General features: G+C 44.4%; 1 protein-coding gene across 2 annotated transcripts in view; it reads left to right on the plus strand.

The window, feature by feature from the left end:
* The first annotated feature begins 913 nt into the window (after window positions 1-913).
* LOC143276485 (SWI/SNF complex subunit SMARCC2-like) overlaps window positions 914-24,098 on the plus strand; it is a 39,873-nt gene continuing 16,688 nt past the window's right edge. Inside the window, exons 1-20 of one of the 2 annotated variants that reach the window (XM_076580999.1) lie at window positions 914-1,040; window positions 3,273-3,392; window positions 4,226-4,311; window positions 5,143-5,390; window positions 6,022-6,094; window positions 8,201-8,279; window positions 9,283-9,360; window positions 11,128-11,181; window positions 11,591-11,694; window positions 13,001-13,128; window positions 14,182-14,267; window positions 15,050-15,264; window positions 16,725-16,838; window positions 17,294-17,450; window positions 17,898-18,017; window positions 20,196-20,406; window positions 21,603-21,751; window positions 22,410-22,536; window positions 23,392-23,462; window positions 23,805-23,960. In XM_076580999.1, the coding sequence (XP_076437114.1) occupies window positions 927-1,040; window positions 3,273-3,392; window positions 4,226-4,311; window positions 5,143-5,390; window positions 6,022-6,094; window positions 8,201-8,279; window positions 9,283-9,360; window positions 11,128-11,181; window positions 11,591-11,694; window positions 13,001-13,128; window positions 14,182-14,267; window positions 15,050-15,264; window positions 16,725-16,838; window positions 17,294-17,450; window positions 17,898-18,017; window positions 20,196-20,406; window positions 21,603-21,751; window positions 22,410-22,536; window positions 23,392-23,462; window positions 23,805-23,960 (2,490 nt within the window). In that variant the 5' untranslated portion in view covers window positions 914-926. Of the gene's footprint in view, window positions 1,041-3,272; window positions 3,393-4,225; window positions 4,312-5,142; window positions 5,391-6,021; window positions 6,095-8,200; window positions 8,280-9,282; window positions 9,361-11,127; window positions 11,182-11,590; window positions 11,695-13,000; window positions 13,129-14,181; window positions 14,268-15,049; window positions 15,265-16,724; window positions 16,839-17,293; window positions 17,451-17,897; window positions 18,018-20,195; window positions 20,407-21,602; window positions 21,752-22,409; window positions 22,537-23,391; window positions 23,463-23,804; window positions 23,961-24,098 lie in introns of those variants that run through there. The other variant, XM_076580998.1, reaches the window with a different exon arrangement.

Below are 24,098 nucleotides of genomic sequence, written 5' to 3' on the forward strand. Positions count from 1 at the left end.
CTATGCTGCCATTGATTGAAGTAGATGGCGCCAGTTGCCTTGTTGCAGAGATGCTCTATGGCTCTGAGCAGGTTAGCGTGCATAGACCCCCGGGCAACATACCATCTAACCCGAAAGTCAGACTCCTTCTTGAAGTCCACGAAATCGCTGAACTGAGAGGCAGCTCAGTAGTGTTGCTGCTGGGTGTTGTAGGTACCTCAGTATTTCACAGTAACCAGAGATTTGTTGCTTTGAAGAACTGTACCCTGAAGCGGCCTGGCTGTTCTTCAGCAATACGCGTTTCTGCTTGTGGATTCAGTTCAATATGTTCAGTACGTGATTTTTAGCATGACTTTACTGTTAGAGGGGATCGAAATAGAAAGAAACTGAAGAATTTAACCCGCCCCAACACGACGTTTTTGCTCATGTTACCACTCTGTGTGTGTGTGTGTGTGTGTGTGTGTGTGTGTGTGTGTGTGTGTGTGTGTGTGTGTGTGTGTGTGTGTGTGTGTGTGTGTGCAGGAGAAACTGAAAGGAAGATGGGTCAGTAATAAGAAGTGGTGAATATGTGAGTGAGTGTGTGTGTGCCGTCATTGTGTGTGTGTGTGTGTGTGTGTGTGTGTGTGTGTGTGCCCAGTGTATCAGCACCTTATTCGCACCGCCAAGTACTTTGGACATGTGTGGGAGAAGAACCCCCCCCCCCCCCCCCAAAGAACGGAAGTTTGTAATCACAGTTTCTGTAGGTATATTCAAACAATTCAGACGCTGCTCCAAAAATTCAAAGATAAATTCATATATTTAAAAAAAAAAAGATATAAAACAGATATAAAGAAACGTTTGGTATATTTACCGAAGAAACTTCATTTTATGACTTAATCTAAATGAAACAAATACACTATTGATTCTCATAATCATTCACCGCGAACCCTCCCACGCTTGTAACAAAGATGGCGCTTCACAGGAAAAAAGACGGTGGTCCAAATGTCAAGTTTTACGAGTCCGTGGAAACAATCGCCCAGTTTGATACAGTTCGGACATGGCTATATAAAAACTGCAAAAAGGTATGTTGCACACTATGTTATATTTGTTGGTTTGATTGCCTTGTTTTAATAAGTATTCACAAGGTGCTTGTGTCTTTCTCTTTGTTTTGTCTCATACCGGCAGAAAACTATCAGTTCAAATTGATTCAACAGGGTTTTGTCATCGTTGTTTGAATTTGAATACTTAATTAAGTTGGGAGCGTCGTGGATTATATTCTTTTCATTAAAAAGTAATCGTGACTTGGAAGAATACATATATTTTTTGGTAATTTTATGCGAAAATCCTAATGTGAAGGAAAAAAAAAAGTTTTGTGGATGGTTCTGATTCGGAGTTACCTCCCGTCTCTCTATCTCTCCCTCTCTGTCTCTCTCTCTCTCTCTCTGGTTATTTTCTTTTGCTTTTCTTTGTTTGTTGTTGTTGTTTTCAATATTATTTACTTGCATGTGTAATTCAGAAGAGTCTCACTGAAGTCACCCAGTCTTGGTTATTTGTGTGTTCAGTGTTCACATAACAATAACACTTTTTTTGCAGGTGAGCCATGAACCTGAAAGGCTCATGCTTGCAATACAAAATAGACCACTGGAGAGTTCCATGCCTACATGACTTGTTAGTATAGAGGCATGTCAAATTATCTATAATCTATGCTCTCAGTTTATTGGCTCTCTAAAATTGTAAGCAACAAAAGTGATTGAGAGAGACAGATCAAGTAAATAAGCAGGCTTAAAAAAGAATTTTGATAAATCTATAGACTGTTTGCTTCTTTCTTTTTCTTTTTCTTATTTTATTTGTTTTACTGTTAATGTGTTATGATAGCACTTGATTGATTGATTGATTGATTGATATGGATACTTATATAGCGCCCGCTTTACAAACACGGGGTCATTTGCACAACAGGCTGCCTGCCTGGGTAAAGCCAACTGACAGCTGCCACTGGGTGCTCATCATTCATTTCCTGTGTCATTCAATCAGATTTCAGGCATGCACACATACACACTCAGACAGACCTGTAACATTTTATGTATATCACTGTATGACCATTTTTGTTTATCTGCCCCACTATGTGGGCAGCCATACTCAATTTTGGGGGTGTGCATGCTGGGTTTGTTCTTGTTTACTTAACCCACCGAACGCTGACATGGAGCACAAGATCTTTAACGTGCGTATGGAGGCTATCAGTTGAAGACACAGAAGAACAGCACATTTTGCTGCTTTTGCCTGTGTCAGTCGCCTTTGGCATTGCTCGTGGTTTCAAGCAAAAATTAGGTCCACATGCGCAAGACCCAAGATAGCTGTGAAACTCTCCGGCAGTCTGTTCACAAATATTTGAAATGTTAAGGAATAGTATGTTGTCTTGATCAGTCTTTGAAATGTTTATGTTGATTTTATCATAACTTATGCTATTTTGCAAAAAAGATAAGTGAGCATTGTGAGCTGCTGAATAATTATTTTCTGTCCTCTGATCTGTCAAGAATGTGTTCAGTCTTAACTGGGTGTTGATTAGTTAGAAAACACTTATGATAATTATCAGTTTACTATTTTTGATAGTACTAAAGGCACATTGTGTAGAACAGACTCCCTGATAGTGATAACCTCAGACACTTGACTCCCATGATTCTTCTTAATCTGGTCCCAACCATTAATTCTTTGAGTGATAAGTTAATTGTGACGTGTCCATCCCAACAGTACACACTCCTGCACATATGGTATGCATGACTGTGTGTGCATACATGTGTGTATCACTGTGTGTGTACACACATGTATGAAAGTGCAAGTGTGTGTTGGTGTGTATGTGGGAAGGGGGGGGGGGGAAGGTATGTACAAGTATGTATGATTGAATGTATGTTCATTTCCATGAATGCATTGTGCTTATATGTGAGTGTATGTACTTAGCTAGATACATTTTGCTGCATATGTGTAAGAATATTGATGTGAGTGATGTGTTATAGTTAATATCAGGTGGTGGTGTTTTTTTAAGCACATGGACTGATGGAGTAGTTTTCTTGATTGAGTGCTATGTAGGTATCCATTGTTATTATTATTACAACATTAGTATTGGTATAAGTATCAGTATTATTTGTATATATCATGAGCTTTATTATTATTATTATTATTATTATTATTATCATCATCAACACTATTATTGTTATTCATTTTTTTGTTATTGTTATTATAATTATTATTATTATTATTATTATTGTTATTGTTATTATTATCATTATTATTATTATTATCATTACATGATATGATTGCAGGTGACCCAGGCTGATCCCCCTACCAACAAGGGGCTGGCCAATCTGACCATCCAGCTGCTGCACTTTCAGGAAGAAACCTTTGGCAAGCAGAATGCTAACCCTGCTCTCACTAAACTGCCTGTAGGTATCACTGTTGTGTTATACTTCAAAATTATGATTCAGTCATTGGCTTCAGGGTTTCTCCTTTTTTTTTTTTTTAGAATAAATTTTATTCCTTCAGTTGTATGTTTTAATTTTCCAAGTATATTCCAATCTTCTAATCTTCCTGTGTGTGTTTTTTTGTGTTTCAGTTCCCTTCACATATATAATCTCTGATTTGTATGTGTTTTTTTTTTCTTCATTTATGTTTTGCTTTTTTTACCTCATCAGACAGGCAGTCAAACTTTGTTTTCAGTTGTGAGCCATGCTGTGTTGATGTTTTCATACCACACTGACACACCGACATGGATAAAGTGATCATTAACATGTATATTTGATGGTTGATGTTTTGTACAAAGACACCTATGAAGTGGTTTAAAGCATTGGCAGGTCTGCACATAATTATGATAATAATTAATATGTTGACTCAGGGTATCAGAAGAATCCCTTTAAATCTTAATCCTCAAGCACTGATAATTCGGACTGAACTCTTCTGCTATTGTGCCCTTTCATTATATTATACCAGTTGTATGTTAAACTCATTCACTCAAAGTGACTTGATTTGCGGTGTTATCTTTAGATTATTAATGTATTGCATGTGTTATGGTAAGTGTTGTCTGAGTTTGACTGTGTGAGATTGTGGAGGTATGTGCGTTTTACTGTGCATGCATTTCACTGTGGTTGTGCATGTGTTTCAGTGTGTGTGTGTGTGTGTGGAGAGGGGTGGATGGTGCTTGATTGGTAAATTGACATTTATATTCTGTTTAACTCGCAACAGTGATGGTAACAGGACATCTGTTTTTCTCAATCCACAGAATCGTCTTTTCTTGGACTTCAAACATGGTGGTGCCCTGTGCCAGATTTTTGCTGCAGTGTATAAATTCAAGAGCGAACAGGGATGGTGGGTTGACTTTTGTTGTTGTTGTTTTTGTTCTTCAGGCTTAGTTTCAAGCATGATGCCATGCTCTCCCCCCATCCCCATCCCCCACCCAGAGACCCCACCCCCACCTGTCCCCCCCTCTTCAGAGGGAGAGTATAATTGTTGCTGAAATGAGACAGATATCTTATTTTTGTCTTATGCTATTGATTCTGTAGTTTTTGAATGTGAGCTTGATTTTCCTACTGATCACAGTGTGACACATCCCTTGAGTGGGAGAAGCTTCATCTTTCAGACAGTGTTAAACAATAAATGTGTCATATATGGTTAGTCTCTGAAGGGCCTTGTAAAGTATCCAGCTTGCCCTCATGTTTATCAACTTTCCTTCCCTGCGGACTGCCGATGCTGGAACTGTGACGGACAGACCCGGGCGTGGCTGTGTATGGGGGAATCTAAATGAGCGGCATGGGAGTAATGCCACTGATACGGTGCAGATGATGGAGCAGCAAAAAAAAAAAAAAAAAAAAATTACAGTGTAGTCTTTTGTGAAACTAGGAGGCAAAATTGCACTGGCTTTTAGTGCTGCAGCCTTGGGGGCTAGTTGGCCTTTGGGAACCATCCCAACACCGGCCATCCTAAAATCCTCTTGGCCGAGACAGTGGTGATGTAACTTGGGCAAGACACTCTCCACCATAATCAGATTCTAACCCAGATAGTTGGGACGGCAGTTACCTCCTCTGCAGTTCTGATGGTCATAGTCGAACACGACTGACTGTCGTACATGTCTGTACGCAGTAACACCTCCTTGAGAAACTGAAACTGAAACTGAAACCCACTGTCTGGTCTGTTTTGCAGGCGCCGCTTCGACTTCCAGTCCCCGTCGCGCATGGACCGCAACGTAGAGATGTTCATGCAGATTGAGAAGTCGCTGGTGGGCCAGAAGCTGATGGTGATGCCGGCGGTGTTCATCACGCCGGACGTGGACAAGGCGCTGGCCTCCAAGCTGAGGGACATCATCAAGCGGCACCAGGGGACCATGGTGGATGGGGAGGACGAGGCCACGCACATCATCTACCCCCTGTCTGCCAACCCCCCGCCCGAAGGTGTGTTGTGGGTGTGTGGAGGGGGGGGGGGGGGGGCATGTGTGTTGTGGTTTTGGTGTTGGTGTGTTTTTTTTGTTTGTTTTTTTTTTGGTGGTGGTGGTGTTGGGGGACAACCCCTGCCTGAAGTTGTGGGTGTGTGGTGTGTGTGTTGGTGGTGGTGGTGGTGTTGTGGCCACACACATCATATACCCCCTGTCCGCCAACCCCCCACACCCCCCTCCCCCTGCCTGAAGGTGTGTGTGTGTGTGTTTTGGGGAGGAGTGGAGAGGAGGGGGCGTGTGTTTTGTGTTTTTGGTGGTGTTGTTTTTTGTTGTTGTTGTTACTGTTGTTGTTGTTGTTGTTGTTGGGTGACAACCCCCGCCAGAAGTTGAGTTGTGGGTGCTAGGTGTGTGTTTTGGTGGTGGTGGTGTGGCCATGCACATCATCTACCTCCTGTCGGTCCACCTGGAGGGAAGGAGACAGACACACACACACACACACACACACACACACATATCTATATTTACTAGTAGTAGTACATCATGAGTGTGTTTTTCGTCCTGTGTATCTCTGTTTTCATCTTGCCACGTGTATAGGCGTTTGTTTGACAAAAAAAAAAAAAGTGGTGACGTGTGTGTGTGTGTGTGTGCAGGGGAGGAGTTTTTCCGTCCTGTGATGAAGCGAGACGGCAACTGCATGGTGCACTGGTGGTTCTTCCCAGAAAGGTACGTTGGGTGTGGGGTGTGAGAAGAAGAATGGGGTGGGGGTGGCATATAAAGTGGCAGAGGAACTAATAACAACACTAAAAGCATTTATGAAAGGCTGAATCTTTTGTAGAAAGAAATCAAAGGGCTTACATACCACGCGTTCACAGGCATGCGTAACTCGAGGAGGGAGGTGGCAGAATGGATGAGATGCTCATCTTCCAAGTTACGTCTTCATGGGGATCTGGCCTCGAATCCTGCTTAGCATGTAACTTGTGTTTTCAAACAGGATACAAGACTCTGTTGATCATTTGGGCTAAAAAGTAAGCCCACAACCAGCCGCCGTGGCGAAGTGGTTAGCGTCGCGGACTGACGGCTGGGAGGACGCGGGTTCGAATCCCAGCGGAGGTGGGTTTTTCGGCCCGTGGCCGGCTCCTACCCAGAGTTGAGTGTGCTGTGGGATTAAATGGGGAGACTGGGACCACACAGTCGAGTGTCATCCACTTCAAGGATGCGTCTTTGGGTGTGTTGCTCTAATTACCTGACCAACACTGCAAGTGTCTGTATCTCTCACACGGCTGCTCAGCCGAGCACAAAATCCACCTCTTTAGTTTCCGAGCAGGGTCTAGCGTCTGGGGTCAAACTTTTTTTAATGCCAGACTTTCCCACCACACTCTGCATTGGCCGGCGCATTCACCGCGCGCGGTATTTCTGGCCCCGCGTGCCAAACCTGGACACTGCCTTCTTTGTTTCACTTGGCCCCGCAGCCCCTGCCCCACTTTTCTCACGCTTCCATAGCATCCACACATTTCCTGCAGCGATTACACTCACCCTGCTCTACATGCCCCTGCTGCTTGCACTCACCATGCTACAGTGTGTTCATTTAAACACTTGTTGTGCTGACAAGAAAAAATCTACAACTCAAAAGGGTGGGCTGATCTGCATGCAGGCATGCTAAATGTTTTGGTGATTTTTACGATTTCATTGTAATAAGCGTATGTTTTCTTAGAGAGGGATTTAAATTTTACGATTTTTGCGATCATGTTTCTGCTTGACCTTCTCTTCTCTTTCTTCATGCATGTTTCAACCGTTGCCGCAACAATTGCTATGTAAGAAAATATATTGTGTTTGGAGTCAATGGAAAGCTCATTTTGCATTCTTTGTAGAAACCCACTTCTTTTGTCGTTATTTCCAATCCATCCGGGAAGATGATGCGCGAAAGAAACAAAGCAGATTTACCGCTGAACAAGCGTACAGCGAGTGCCGCTGGCACGGCCTGTTTGTCAGCCACGTTTATTTATATCCATGCCCTACTTCCTGGGTTCATGAACTTTCGCTGGGCCAACTAAAGTGCCAGCACTGAACATCCGTGCTCAGGCCTGGTTAACGCCGGGATATCATTATGACAGGAAGCGTAGAGTACAGCCTTGTCACGCAGTCCCAAACCAAAATGGACCCCCATAGCAACATCATCATCATCATCATCATCGTCATCCTCCTTCTCCTTCATCGTCATCAATATAAACAAAATAGTCTCAAAGTCTGTGACCTTTCATGCCCTGCTCTCATGGTGACCTCAGTTTCGATACCCCTCCACTTCTGTGCTTGGGGTGAGTCCTGTCAATGTCGTCAGTGTCGGCAGATTCATGGGGGGGCTGTTGTTTGAGGGACGTGGTGGCGGTCTCCACTCTGGGAGAGACGCTCACTCAGTCTGGCACCGCGACTAAGCCATTATTGTCGTTAGTAGGGGGCTTAGTAGGTGGTGTCCTAAGTACGTTAAAACAGAACAGGCACCACTGAACACACCGAAGTGACTCAGCAACAGTGCAGGGTCTCCTCTGGTGTGTGGCCCCCAGGCGACCTAACATCGATGGTTCCCTGTGGACTGCCGACGCTGGAACTGCGACGGACGAACCCGGGTGTGGCCGTGTATGGGGGAATCTAAATGAGCGGTGTGGGAGTAATGCCACTGAAACGGCGCAGATGATGGGGCAGCAAAAAAAAAAAAAAAAAAAAAAAAAAGTAAGCCCACTTTGGCATTACTTCTTGTATGTATTCGTTAGAAATAAAGTTACTGTGGATTTTTTGTTGTTGTTGAAAAGTAACGCTATTTTTCTGTCCTTTCAGTTACGACACATGGGTCACAAACGTAAACATCGACTACGAGCCAGAAATGTCCAACATCAATCGGGAGGAAGCTCTGCATGTAAGTCATTGACTGATTGATATGGATGCTTATGAACTGCCTATACCTTGGTCAGAGATGAATCTCTTGGCGCTTTGAAAACACGAAGTCATTTATCACAACAAGCTCCCTACCTGGGAAGTGTTGACTGAGAGTTGCAGTTTTGGCACTCGTCATTTGTTTCCTGTTTCATTCAGTCTGGCTTTCAGTTATTCAGACACACCACATACACAGACACAGACACACATACACACACACACACACATGCACACACACACACACACACACACACACACACACAGATATTACAGTGGATTTAGTAGTAGTGATGTGTCTGTGAGCATTTAACTTGTTGCAAAATGTTTAGCATACTTACTTTTTCCACTGACCTTAAGACTTCAACGCCACCTTATAGTTTGTCAAACAGTTGCATTAAAGGGGGGGAAAGCAAGTACAGTTAACTACAGAAATAATATTCATTAAATTCATAGGACTAGTACAGACTCAGCAAGAAGAGATGCTCTTTTCTTCTCATGTTGTATTTTGTTCATTTTTGTCTGTCTCTCTGTGTTTGTTGGCTGCGATTCCAGTTTTTTCTCTCGCTTGTGATGAATGGGATTTTACATGTTTGATGGAGATCTTCTTCGTTCCATAACCCACGAACACTGACATAAGATTACGGGATCTTTAACATGCATATTTGATCTGCTTTCGTATACCCACAAAGGGGGTTCAGACACTAGCAGGTCTGCTCATCTGTTGAGCTGGGAGATTGGAAAATTCTCCACCCTTTACCCACCAGGCACCGTGACTTAGATTTGAGGCCTCAGATTGAAAGTCTAATGTTTTAACCACTCAGCTGTTAAGCCTGTTAATGGGGATCAAAACAGAAAAATCCTCGGATTTGGTGAGCCGATGTTTTAACAGCTGTTACGCCCATTCTTTTTCTTGTTGTAGTTGTTGTAACCTTGAGCTGATTTTTACTCTGACCTTGACCTTTCCATGACCCTGTGACAGGTGACAGGCCCAGTGGTTGCTGGACCTGGAGAAGTTCAACGAGTGGATGTCGGAGGAGGACTACATGGTGGACGATGAGTTTGACGTGAGTTTCTTTCTACTCCTCTCAGTTTGGGAAGTTGGGTTTTTTTTTGTTTTTGTTTTCTTTTTTTTGTTTCTTCTAGTTTTCAGTTTCTCAAGGAGAGGTCACCGCGTTTTGGACAAATTTGTAATACACACGCTGCACCACATCTTGCCAGGATGGCGCCTGACCGGCAGCTTAATCTAACATGCTCTTAGTCAGGCATTGAGTGCATGTGAATATGTTTCCGTTTCAGTTTCTCAAGGAGGCGTCGCTGCGTTGTGACAAATCCATATGCGCTACACCACATCTGCTAGGCAGATGCCTGACAGCAGCATAACCCAACATGCTTGTCAGGCCTTGAGTGCATGCTTATATGTTTGTGTACCTGTCAAGAGTGGGTTTCTTTTTTATATGATTTTGCCAGAGGACAACACTCTCGTTGCCACGGTTCTTTTTCAGTGCGCCAAGTGCGTGCTGCACACGGGACCTCGGTTTATCATCTCATCCGAATGGCTAGATGCTCGGTTTGATTTTCCAGTCAAACTCAGGTGAAAGGGCAAGAGCGGGATTTGAACCCACACCCTCATAGACTTTCTGTATTGGCAGCTGAGTGTCTTGAACATTCTGCCACCTTTATGTATATTTGTGTACCTATCGGTAGATTTCTTCTACAGAAATGATGCCAGGGGACAGCCAAGCACACACAGAAAGTAGCTGTTGCCCTCCAGATTCATACCATACTGATCTCATTTAACCAAGGTTTAGCCATCAAGGGGTTAAAACAAATATACATGTACACATGTAATATACATATGTTGGTATAATTGCTGCTTGGTCTCTTTCTTACATATTTTTTTTTGATAGAACTTTTTCATTTGGAAGAAATAGCCAAGTACTTTTGTCTGTCAATTGGAAAAAAAATAGCCAAGCACTGTGGAAAATTGATATGTTGTAATGTTGGATTTGTATTTATTCTTGTTTGTGTTATCAGTCGGTTAGGAAAAATTGACTTGTTGATTTGCGTTTGCTTGTTTGCTAGAGTTAGCTTTTTTTGATTGTTATTGACAATCACTTGTTGATTTGCATGTGCCTGTTTGCAAGAGTTAGTTTTGTTTGTTTGTTATTGACATCGCTTTTTGTTTTGATTGATTGATGTGGATACTTATATAGCGCCTATCCTCAGGTCAGAGACCAAGCTCTAAGCGCTTTACATACACGGGGACATTTGCACCACAGACTGCCTACCTGGGTAGAGCCGACTGACGGCTGCCACTGGGCGCTCATCATTCGTTTCCAGTGTCATTCAATCAGATTTCAGACGCACACACATACACACTCAGACAGACATGTAACATTTTACGTGTATGACCATTTGTTTATTTTTTATTTACCCCGCCATGTAGGCAGCCATTGTCTGTTTTCGGGGGTGTGCATTCTGGGTATATTCTTGTTTCCATAACCCACCGAATGCTGACATGGATTACAGGATCTTTAACGTGTGTATTTGATCTTCTGCGTGCGCATACACATGAAAGGGGTTCAGGCACTAGCAGGTCTGCACATATGTTGACCTGGGAGATTGGAAGAATCTCCACCCTTTACCCACCAGGTGCACCAAGATTCGAACCCAGGACCCTCAGATTGAAAGTCCAGCGCTTTAACCATTCGGCTATTGCACCCGTCTATATGATAGGGGGGCACACGAAATAGACTTCTTGCCTTGGAAGTGTAGCCAGCATTGATTCTAACCATCTTTGACTGATTGACGGTTTTCATATTGTTTTGCAGCCTGAGAGCAAACGATGCAAATTGTCTGGGTTGCTGAGACTGGTTCTGGATGATGTGAGTTCTGTTTTTATTATTATTTTATTTTTATCTGTGATGTCACAGAGAGAGAGAGAGAGAGAGAGAGTGTGTGTGTAAATTTGGAGAGACTTACGTTTGCTTTAATGAACTTAGCTGGAGTATTTTATGAGGATGGGAAAGAATTCAGCAAATGTTTGTAGTGAGTACATACGGTGGTAGACTTCCTTTGTGGATTATTTGTTGGTGAGTGTTGGTGTGTGCTTGTGCATTCATATTTACAAATGTGTGTGTGTGTGTGTGTGTATCAAGGCATGAATACATGTGTTTGGTAAGTATGTTTCAGTGTGAGAATGCAAGTTTTTGTATGAGTACACATGTGCATGTGTGCATGCACATGTGTTAAAAGGTTGCCTATCTGATGTAAAGCGAACGATTTTATTCACAGATCCATGAAAATCCGGACTCAGACAGGCAGGGGAAACGACAAAAGAAAACCGTCAAGCGTAAACGGTCACCGTCGCCACAGCCCGAGAAAGTGAAGAGGAAGAGGTGAGGTGTTTTAAATCTCTTTGTTTTTGGTAGTTAAAGATTGTACCAGCGTATTAAGTTGCAGTGAACAAGAGGGATTTGAACACACAACACAAAGTGACATGGCAGTAGTGTAGGGTCTCCCTTGTTCTGTGGCCTCCTTGCAACAGTCAGTCAGTGGAGCAAAAAAAGCGATGAAAATTGAACATTGGTATTGAGATATCTGGTCATGTCTTTCTTTCAGCAGTGTAGCTGATATTTTTTTGTTTTTTTTGTTGTTGTTTTTTTTTTTGTTTGGTTTAGTGTTGGGTGGTTTGGGGGAAAAAAATCTCACGAGAACCTAACCCAACAAGAGAGAAAGAAACATGCGTCAGGTTAATCTTTATCTTGTTGTCATCATCATTGTCATTGTTGTTGTGGTGTGGCAGCACACGCAAGTTATCGTGTCGTCGTCATCATCATCAGTGTTGTTGTGGTGGTGTGGCAGCACACGCACGTTATCGTGTCGTCATCATCATTGTTGTTGTGGTGGTGTGGCAACACACGCATGTTATCGTGTTGTCGTCATCATCGTTGTTGTGGTGGTGTGGCAGCACACACAAGTTATTGTGTCGTCGTCATCATCATCAATGTTGTTGTGGTGGTGTGGCAGCACACGCACGTTATCGTGTCGTCATCATCATTGTTGTTGTGGTGGTGTGGCAGCACACGCATGTTATCGTGTCATCCTCATCATTGTTGTTGTGGTGGTGTGGCAACACATGCACATTATCGTGTCATTGTCGTCATCATCATCATTGTTGTTGTGGTGATGTGGCAACACACGCACGTTATCATGTTGTCGTCGTCGTCATTGTTGTGGTGGTGTGGCAGTACACGCATGTTATTGTGTTGTCGTTATCATCATTGTTGTTGTGGTGGTGTGGCAACACACGCACATTACCGTGTCGTCGTCATCATCATCATTGTTGTTGTGGTGGTGTGGCAGTGCACTCATGTTATCGTGTCGTCCTCATCATTGTTATTGTGGTGGTGTGGCAGCACACGCACGTTATCGTGTCGTCATCATCATCATTATTGTTGTGGTGGTGGTGTGGCAGCACACGCATGTTATCGTGTTGTCGTCATCATCGTTGTTGTGGTGGTGTGGCAACACACGCACATTATCGTGTCATTGTCATCATCATCATTGTTGTTGTGGTGGTGTGGCAATACACGCATGTTATCGTGTTGTCGTCATCATCATCGTTGTTGTGGTGGTGTGGCAACACACGCACATTATCGTGTCGTCGTCATCATCATCGTTGTTGTTGTGGTGGTGTGGCAGCACACGCACGCCGGCCCTGAACAGCGCCAAGAAGCGGAGGTGGGAGGAGGAGGAGGAGGACCTGACCAAGGACATGGATGACCCCCCCTCAGAGCCCGGCATCCAGGAGGTTCAGCTGGCCAAGCAGGGTGAGTGGGTGGGTGGGAAGGGTGAGTGAGTGGCTCAAACAGGTTTCTTCTTCTTCTTTTTTTTTTGGATATTTATTTATTTATTTATTTATTCATTCATTTGTAGGCTATTGCTACCACATTCACTTGTATACATGTACATGAGTTGGCTTTTACATGTAAAAGAAAACCTTTTTTTTACTCCGCTGTGTAGGCAGTCTTACTCCATCATTTTCAGAAGGGGGGGAGGAGGGGGGACGTGCAGGGTTTGAAAAGGTTTCTTTGTTTTAGGTTTAAAAAAAAAATATTTATTTATTCATTTGTGGGGTACGACTACCACATGTGTTCATGTACAGGAGTGAGCTTTTACATGTATGACTTTTTTTTAGTTTTGTTTTGTTTGTTTTTTTACCCCCACCGTGTAGGCAGTCATACTCTTGTTTTCAGAATGGGGGTGGGGATACATGGTGGGTATGTTCTTCTTTCCATATCCTTTTTAGAGTGCTGGGCTTTCTCTTGAGTTTTCTGAGTTTGATGCCCGGTTTTGGTGCACCTGCTAGTTCCTGAATCCCCTGTGTATGTGTGCAATCATGCAGAAGATCAGGTATGCACGTTAAAGATCTTGAATCCATGTCTCGTGTTTGGTGGGTTATGGAAACGAAGACAATACCCAGCATGCACACCCATGCGATAAAAAGAGTCATACACGTACAAGGGCGGGTCAGGAGACATGGTGGCTTGCTTGAGGTATGGGGGTGTGGGGGTGGTGGGTAATGGCACTGAAATGGAGTGAAAGATGGGATGGCAGAAATAAAGGGGGGGTTGAGGGGGGGGGGGGGGATATACAGGGAGTGGTTCCGGAAAGGGGAGGAGGAGGGGGGTGGGGTGGGAATCACTGCTGCCGCCTTTGTTGAGGACACGGGGGGGAATCCATCTGAAAAATGACGAACGAGATAACAACTACAATGATAAAGGTGATGACAGTTGTGACTGTTGAGTGAGTGATGGAAAAGAGAGCATAGCTATACCCTAATAGGAAGAGGGTGACAGACTAAGTGTGTGTGTGTGTTGCAGCGTCTGGATCTCGCAGTCAGAGGGACACAGAGACCCAACCAGTCAAAGGCGGCACCATCATGGACCTGGATGAGGAAGCTGAGAAGGTAGGTAACTCTGCCGGGCCTTGAGAAGGTTGTTGGTAACTCTTGCTAGGCCTTGAGAAGATTGGTAACTCTTGCCAGTCCTTGAGAAGGTTGGTAACTCTTGGTAACTCTTGCCAGGCCTTGAGAAGGTTGTTGGCAACTCTTGCCAGGCCTTGGGAAGGTTGTTGGTAACTCTTGCCAGGCCTTGAGAAGGTTGGTAACTCTTGCCAGGCCTTGAGAAGGTTGGTAACTCTTACCAGGCTTTGAGAAGGTTGTTGGTAACTCTTGCCAGGCCTTGAGAAGGTTGGTAACTCTTGCCAGGCTTTGAGAATGTTGGTAACTCTTGCCAGGCCTTGAGAAGGTTGGTAACTCTTGCCAGTCCTTGAGAAGGTTGTTGGTAACTCTTGCCAGTCCTTGAGAAGGTTGTTGGCAACTCTTGCCAGGCCTTGAGAATGTTGGTAACTCTTGCCAGGCCTTGAGAAGGTTGGTAACTCTTGCCAGTCCTTGAGAAGGTTGGTAACTCTTGCCAGGCCTTGAGAAGGTTGTTGGTAACTCTTGCCAGGCCTTGAGAAGGTTGTTGGCAACTCTGACCAGGCCTGTCTCTTTGCCTTGCTTGCATAGTATTGTATTCTTTGTCACAACATATTTAAAACATATTTCCGTGTGTGAAATTAGGTCACTCTCCCCAGGGAGGAGTGTGTACACGGGTGGGCTTTTATGTGTATGACCGTTTTTACCTTGCTTGATTCGATTCCTGTGACTGACCTGAAACGTGCCAGTTGTCTTCTCCCCTTGTCCCCCAGGCGGAGACGGCGGCGGGGGCGGAGACAGGGGGTGCGGAGGAGGTGGAGAAGAAGCGTGAGGACAACGACGCTGACGACACGCTGACAGAGCAGACCCACCACATCATCATCCCATCTTACGCTGCATGGTTTGACTACAGCGCCCTCCACGCCATCGAGCGGCGCGCCCTGCCTGAGTTCTTCAATGGGCGCAACAAGTCCAAGACCCCGGAGATGTGAGTGGTATTCTTTTTTTGGGGGGGTTTGTTTTTGTTTTGGTCAGACACTCTCAAAATGTGAGTGGTTTGGTCCACGTCCGAGACACGCAAAACGTTTTGTGATTTTGGGTTGTTGTTTTTTAAATGTCCAAGAATCCCAAAATATGAGTGCTTTGGTGTTTGTTTGTTTTTTTTTTGTTTTTTTTTTTTTTTTTTTTTGGTTCAAGACATCTAGAATGTGAGTGGTTATGGTTTTTTTTTGGTCCAAGACTCCTGATATGTTAGTGGTTAAGGTTTTTTTTTGTTTTTTTCTCTTAGTCCAAGACCCCCAAAATGTGAATGGCTTTGGGTTTTTTTTGTTTTTTGTTTTGGTCCAAGTCAAACACTCCCATAATATGAGTGGTTTGGTCCAAGACCAAGACACCCGAAATGTTAGTGGTTTGATTTTTGGTCCTAGACCCCTGAAATGTGTGTGCTTGGGTTTTTTTGGTCCAAATCCAAGACCCCCAAATTGTGAGTAGTTTGATTATTTGGTCCAAGTCTAAGACCCTTGAAATGTGAGTGGCTTTGGGATTTTGGTCCAAATCCAAGACCCCCGAAATGTGAGTGGCTTTCGGGTTTTTGGGGGTGGGAGGGAGTGGCAGGAGGGTTCCAAGAACCCCAAAATGTGACTTTTTTTTTTTTTGTCCAAGACCCCAGAAATGGTGGCAGAATGGTTAAGATGCTCATCGTACAATACAGTGTCTATGCGGGTCTTGGGTTTGATTCCTTCTCTCACCCTTTCTCCCAAGTTTGACTTGTAAAATCAGTCTGAGCATCTAGTCATTTAGATGAGACGATAAACAGAGGTTTTGCTTGCAGTATGTACTTGGTACACCAAAAAAACCCCTCTGTCAACAAAACAGTTGTTCTCTGGCAAAATTGTGTTCAAGAAGTTCGCTCTGATAGGTACACAAATACGTATGCATGCACTCGAGGCCCGGCTAAGTGCTTTGGGTCACGTTGCTGGTCAGGCATCTGCCTAGCAGGTGTTGTGTACCGTCCATGGTTTTTTCCGAACACGGTGGCGCCTTCTTGAGAAACAGCAACTGAAACTAAGGAGGCGCCACTAAGTTTGGACAAATCTGGATACACACTACACCACATCTGCTGGGCACAGGCCTGAGCAGCAGAATAACCGGATGTATGGCTTTGAGTGAACCAGAGAACAAAGAAAACTTTACTCTCGGGAGGTTATCGGCTGTAGCTACTTTCGTTTTCTCCGCATAGGTGGATAGTAGTTTGCACAGGACAGGAATCAGACCCATGCCGGAGGTTGCACTAGTGGGTCACGGTAAGTATGTTAACGTAATTTTAGGAAAAAAATTTCCTCTCTCCCTACACTTGGTTGCCTCCCTTTAATCGGTTGCCTCCCTTTACTGTGCAGACGTGCTCAGCTCATAGTGTGTGTGTGTGTGTGCGTGTGTGTTATGTTTCAGTTACATGGCGTACCGGAACTTTATGGTGGACACGTACCGTCTGAACCCCACGGAGTATCTGACCAGCACGGCTTGTCGGCGCAACCTGGCTGGTGACGTCTGTGCCATTATGAGGTTTGTCTGTGTGTGTGTGTTTCTGTGTGTGTAGGTGGGTTGTTGGGTGGTTAGGGGTGTGGGTGGGTGTGTGTATGTGTGTGTCTGTGTGTTATGCAGAGGTGTGTATGTGTGTGCAAGATTGCTTATTTTTGTGGTTTGGAAGACCGGAATGACAAATCTTTGTTGTGATACCCCAGTGTTTTTATTCATATGATTATTTTTTTTACCTACATCCACATCCTACGTACATCCACCCCAGTATGCTGGTTTCATGATGCACACCTTACCCCATTATTTTTTAATATTTTTTGTGCTGATTTCAGGGTGCACGCCCTACCCCAGTATTTTTTTCTTATCAGTTCTTTTTAAGGGTACCACATACATCCACCCCTTTTGCGCTGGTTTTTCAGGGTGCACGCCATACCCCAGTATTTGCCTGCATCCACCAACCCCTTTTGTGTTGGCTTTTTCAGGGTGCACGCCTTCCTGGAGCAGTGGGGGCTCATCAACTACCAGGTGGACGCCGACAGCCGCCCCACCCCCATGGGGCCACCCCCCACCTCCCACTTCCACATCCTGGCCGATGCCCCCTCTGGCATCGTGCCTGTCAACCCTCCCCGCATCAACCAGGTAAGGGAGGCTTCATGCAGAGATGCCAACTGTTGAGGTTTCGCCCTGTTTTGTTACGCTTGATCGCAGTTTGTTCCGACGTTGTTCTAATGTCAGAATTGTTCCGACGAGTTCATTTTCGACGACAAAGTATGGGTCACGTGCTTTCCTGTCGTAGCGTTACCCAGACGCTCTAGATCTTACCGTTCATAAGACCAGGGCAGTTACTACTAACCTTGGTCTCACGTGATGATGCTCAATGTGTGTGTGTTGATGTCCATGGTTTCTTGTCAGCGCTCAAGGTTTTATATTAAAAAAAAAAAAGAAAAAAAGACTAAAGTGCAAGAAAAGTACATCATTGCGGTAGTCATAGCATCATCAACACACAGAGAAAAGACGCTGATTAACATTGATACTATTGTTGAAGTTCAGTCCCTCAGGTTTGAGTTACTGGCCTTTGTTTTACAGCCCTCAGCAGCCCAGCAGGTGGCAGACCTGAGTGAGAAGAAGGAGAAGGAGGGGGAGGAGAGACCAATGGTGGGCTCCTTCGGCATGAAGATCGACGCTTACGCCAAGAAAATGATGAAGGTATGTTAAAAAAAACCCTTTGGTATGATGGGATTGGTTGAAACTTGGGATTGGTTGAAACTTGGTATGATGGGATTGGTTGAAACTTGCTGTGGTGGGACTGGTTGAAACTTGGGATTGGTTGAAACTTGCTGTGGTGGGACTGGTTGAAACTTGGTATGGTGGGATTGGTTGAAACTTGGGATTGGTTGAAGCTTGGTATGATGGGATTGGTTGAAACTTGGGATTGGTTGAAGCTTGGTATGATGGGACTGGTTAAAACTTGGTATGATGGGATTGGTTGAAGATTAGTATGACGGGATTGGTTGAAACTTGCTGTGGTGGGACTGGTTGAAACTTGGTATGATGGGATTGGTTGAAACTTGGGATTGGTTGAAACTTGGGATTGGTTGAAACTTGCTGTGGTGGGACTGGTTGAAACTTGGGATTGGTTGAAACTTAGTATGATGGGATTGGTTGAAACTTGGTATGGTGGGACTGGTTGAAACTTGGTATGATGGAATTGGTTGAAACTTGCTGTGGTGGGACTGGTTGAAACTTGCTGTGGTGGGACTGGTTGAAACTTGGGATTGGTTGAAACTTAGCATGATGGAATTGGTTGAAACTTGCTGTGGTGGGACTGGTTGAAACTTGCTGTGGTGGGACTGGTTGAAACTTGGGATTGGTTGAAACTTAGCATGATGGAATTGGTTGAAACTTGGTATGGTGGGACTGGTTGAAACTTGGTATGATGGAATTGGTTGAAACTTGCTGTGGTGGGACTGGTTGAAACTTGCTGTGGTGGGACTGGTTGAAACTTGGGATTGGTTGAAACTTAGCATGATGGAATTGGTTGAAACGTGCTGTGGTGGGACTGGTTGAAACGTGCTGTGGTGGGACTGGTTGAAACTTGCTGTGGTGGGACTGGTTGAAACTTGGGATTGGTTGAAACTTAGCATGATGGAATTGGTTGAAACTACTTTGTGCCACAAGCACTCTCAACTTTCGGTAGGAGCCGGTTATGGGGTTGGAAAAAAACCAAAAAAAACTCAGCTCTGATGGGGATGGAACCTGCGTCCTCCCAGTCAGTCCCTGACATTAACCACTTCGCCACAGTGGGGTGGTGATGCAATATCATGACTCTTCCCTTCTCATGGATGCGTTTTGGCAGAGTCAGTTGGTTAGGCGTTGGACTTCTGACCCGGTGTTGACCGGTGGTCAGGGTTCGAGGCCTTGTTTTCGACATGGTGTTGTGTCCTTGGGAGAGGCACTTCACGCTGATCTTTCTCACTCCACCCTGCCCAGGTGTTAATGGCTACCTGTCTTTGCGTAGGGAATGTTAAAACGGCTGAAGGAGAGGATTGGGTTGTGAGAGGCGATGAAAGGGTGCGGCGGTCAAGTCTGGGGGAGTGGACAGACCAGGAGACGTTTAACCTTTTTAACCTTCAACCTTTAATCTTCAAACCTTTAACCTTCAACCTTTAACCTTCAAACCTTTAACCTTCAAACCATCAACCTTTATAACCTTCAGCCTTTAACACAGCTCCAGACGAATAGTTCTCTCCCGTGCTTTTCCCTACATTTGTTAGGGATAGGAAAAAAATCACAAAAAATACAAAACATAAAGTAACTGAATGAAACACACTGTACTTGACCCACTGACCCCTCTCCTCACGTCGTGTGAACACCCACACTCCTCCCTCTTCACTGCTTTCAGAAGTTGAGTCACTGTCATTACCTTCTTGTTGGTAACTTTCTTCACTGCAGATACTTTATTCAACATCTTCATTGTCCTCGTCAATGTTGAAACCTTCAGTTTGAAGCATTTCAATCACTTCAGCAGTGGTAAAAGGTGCTGTCATGATCTAGTTTGCTCCAAAAATTTCCACTTGTATCGCCTGCGACGCCATTTTCGATGCGTATGCAGATTAGCTTGTTGTGTGGGGTCCTGAACTCACTGGCTCGCTGTGGAGTGTGTTGTTACGGAATCTCATGAAGAAACTTTCCATTCGACCCTTGACACGTTCGCAGTGCCTGGTGTAGCTTCGATTGTTATGCTACCCCATGAGGGAAACGTGGAAGAATTTTTAATTGTCGAAACCGCTATAGCATTCTGTCATCTGGAACGCTACCTTACGTCAGGAACGCTATAGCGTTCCATCGTCCGGAGTGAGTTAACCTTTATCCCTTCCCTTCCAGGACAAGGGCGCGGCGGCCAAGTCCCGGGAGTGGACAGACCAGGAAACCCTGCTGCTGCTGGAGGCCCTGGAGATGTACAAGGACGACTGGAACAAGGTGTGCGAGCACGTGGGAAGCCGAACCCAGGACGAGTGCATCCTGCACTTCCTGCGCCTGCCCATCGAGGACACCTTCCTGGAGGACGACTTCGGCGACCACGGCGGGGCTCTGGGTGAGTTGGGGGCTTTTGGTTTCAGTTTCAGGTTTTTTTAAAATTTTATTTTATTTTACTTTTTTGGTTTTAGTTTCTTTAGGAGGCCTACATAAGGAGGGAGGGGCGCAGTAGCTGAGTGGTTTAAAGCTTTGGACTTTCAATGTGAGGGTCCTGGGTTCGAATCTCGGTGACAGCGCCTGATGGGTGAAGGGTTGGAGATTTTTCTGATCTCCCAGGTCAACATATTTGCAGACCTGCTTAGTGCCTGAACCCCCTTTGTGTGTGTACACACGCCTAAGATCAGATACGCATGTTAAAGGTCCTGTAATCATTCTCACCATGGTGACGCTGTGGGTGGGTGAGTGTGCTTTCAGTTTCAGTTGTTTTTTGTTGGTGTTTTTTTTGTTTAGTTTCAGCTTCTTAAAGTCATTCTACCCCACAGCTACATACATGTCTGCTACAACTCCCCTGGACCAGCACTACATGAGACCACTGCAGTAAAGGGTACGGTTGTTCACTAAAACAACAAAAAAATCGATGGAGAAACAAAGCTTCGTTTTCATGCTTCCAGGAATCCATAAATGGCTGTTTAGAATGTGAACTGCACCAAGCAAGAATGAACGAAATTGGAATAGTGTGTTGGTACGAGAATTACTCGTACCTGGTCCTTGGGAGAAGTAATCATGGTACTGGTTACCTGGAGTGAAAGGAGTTAAGGAGGCATCCTTACGGAGGAAGGTGGCAGAATGGTTAACTCTTTCCATACGAACGGCGAAAGAGACAACGTTAACAGCGTTTCATCCCAATTACCATCATCAAAATATTGCAAGCGGAAGGCTCTTATACTGAAGACGTGAATGTTGACAAAGAATACCACAGTTCTGACGACGGAAGCTAAAGGTTGGGTCATTCAGACACCCACTGGACATCCGAGGGGTCTGTGTAGAGGAGAAGAGAGGACTGGCCGTACTGAGTGAGTTAAGACGCTTATCTGCCAGTGACACAGAGTTCGTGAGGGTCTGGATTCAAATCGAATCTCGCTCTCGCCCCTTTCTCACAAGTTTGACTGGAAAAAATCAAACTTGGCGTCTAGTCCGTCAGATTGAGACGATAAACCGAGGTCCCGTGTGCAGCAGCACTCCTGCCCTCCAACTCTCTCTCACACACACACACACACACACATATGATCGTTTCCCTCTGTGTTAACGTTGCAGGACCTCTGGCCTACCAGCCTGTCCCGTTCTCCCAGACCGGCAACCCCATCATGTCCACCGTCGCTTTTCTTGCTTCTGTCGTCGACCCTCGTGTCGCCAGTGCGGCAGCTAAGGCAGCGCTTGATGAGTTCTCGCGCATGAAGGATGAGGTATGTGGATGTGTGTGTGTTTGTGGGTGTGGAGGGGAGGAGGGGTTGTGTCTGTGTGTGGGGGTGAAGGTGTATGTGTGTGTGGGGGGAGGGGGGCTGAGGGTGTATGTGTGTGTTGAGTGTGTTTTCTTTCTTTTCTCATCGATGTCCTTTCCTGGTTCACCTCCTTTTCTTATTCACTTTCTTGACTATTTTATTCATTTTATGTTTTTTTTTCTCTGACTGTGTGTGTGTATGTGCATATGTGCGTGTGCATGTGTGTGTGTGGGCTTGTGAATGTGCGTGGGCGCGCGTGTGTGTGTGCGTGTGCGCACGCTCATGTGTGTGTGTTACAGTTTCTCTTTTTGTGTGTGTGTGTGTGTCAGTGCGTGACAGTGTGAGTGTGTGACAGTGTGTGCGGGTGTGTGTGCATGTGTGTATTTGTGCATGTGTGTGCATGTATGTGAGAGTATGTGAGTGTGGGTGTGTGTGTTGAGTGCGTTTGCGAGTGTGTGTGTGTGTTGAGTGCATTTGCGAGTGTGTGTGTGTGTGTGTTGAGTGCGTTTGCAAGTGTGTGTGTGTGTGTGTGCGCGCACCAACGTGTGTGTGTGGATGTGAATGTGTGTGTGTTGCAATTCTCTTTCAGAGATAGTGAAGTAATTCTTTTTTTATCTTGAAGGTACCTCCGACGCTGGTGGATGCCCATACCAAGATGGTGTCTGAGGCGGCCAAGGAGGGGAGACCAGTCACTGCAGAGTATGGTCTGAACGAGACCGGCATCGCTGGCACCACTGTTGAGGCCTCAGGTTGGTGGGCTGTTGTGTTGGGAAGGTCTTTTTGGTTGTTTTCGTTTTTTTAGTGTAAAGTTATGTTTAATTTGTGTGTGTGTGTGTTTTCCTAAAGTTATATTTTAGAGAGAGAGAGAGAGAGAGAGTGTGTGTGTGTGTGTGTGTGTGTGTGTGTGTGTGTGTGTTTCCCCCTAAGACAGTTATATTATGATCTTTGTCTTTCCCCTAAAGTTACACTGTATGTGTGTGTGTGTGTGTTTGTGCGTGTGTGTATTTGCAGGTGAAACTTAATCCATGTTCCTCAACTGTCTTTGTTTTATGTTCCTGAAGTTTTGATGTTGACGTTGACTGTTATGATGTTATAATGGGGCTTGCTTTCTTCTAAAATCAGCTCCAAGTATTAAACAGCAAATAATTATAGATTATGTGATTGATTAAAAGTATGCCAGAATGTGCGCGTGTGCATGATATGGCATTTTATATAAGTACTGTTGAAAAGCACATTATGCCTCTAAACTGCGATTACTTCATGTGTGTGGCTGTGATTATTGTATGTGTGGTTTTAAGTTAACAAGCAAGCATTTTTTCGTTAACAAGCAGGCATTTTTTCTATGTCAGTTTGGCTTATTCTGAGTTAACATATAAATATTTTTGGTGTCAATTGTCAATTGCCGTATTGGTTGTGTAAGTAACAACTATGATTATTGTTCGTGTGGTTTACTTTAAGTCAGTATTTAAGTATTTTATGTCTTTTGTAAGATGCATTGAATGACTGTGATTATTGTGTACTGTTTGTGTGGTTTAAGACACATAGTGATTTCTTTTTTTTTTCTTTTTTTTTTTTTGGAGGTGATAAAGTATTCTTTGTTCTAGAAGAAGGGGTCAAAGCGGAAGAAGGCAAAGAGGAGAAGAAGGAAGATTCTGCAGAGAAGAAAGAAGAAAAGGTAACGAGTTTTGTTGCTGATTTTTTAAAATCGTATCTATTGAAACGCTTTGAAATTGTGATTATCCTCTCTGTGTCGTGGATAGTAATGTAGTGTAGCTTAAAAGATTTTTCTTTTTTTCTTTTCTTTTTTTTTTTTTTCTTTTTTCAGTCTCTTTTGCTAGTATAAACTGTATAAAAGTTATGTAGTTGTAGTGTGGCATGTGTGTGAGTAGATGAAAAAGTGTGTGTGTGTGTGTGTGTGTGTGTGTGTGTGTGGGTTTGTCATTATTATCATCATCATTATTATCATTATTGTCGTTATCATTATCATCATTATTGTTATTTTTCTCGTTGTCCCCAGTCGAAGGAGGAGCCAATGGAAACCGACTCCACTGCCGACGCAAAGAAAGAGGAGGACGGGAAGGAGGAAGAGAGCAAGGAAGAGGACAAAGAGAAGAAGGAAGACGTGGAGAAAGTGAAGGAAGAGAAAGAGGAGAAGACGGAGGAAGAAAAGAAAGTAAGCAAAAGAGAAAAGGAACGGGCACACAGACACTGGTGCACACACACACACACAGACATGCACACACACACACACACACACACACACACACACACACACACACACACACACACATATGGTGTGGTTGATTTTGCT

The sequence above is a fragment of the Babylonia areolata genome, chromosome 32, assembly GCF_041734735.1.
Source record: "Babylonia areolata isolate BAREFJ2019XMU chromosome 32, ASM4173473v1, whole genome shotgun sequence".
Lineage (NCBI taxonomy): Eukaryota > Metazoa > Mollusca > Gastropoda > Neogastropoda > Buccinidae > Babylonia > Babylonia areolata.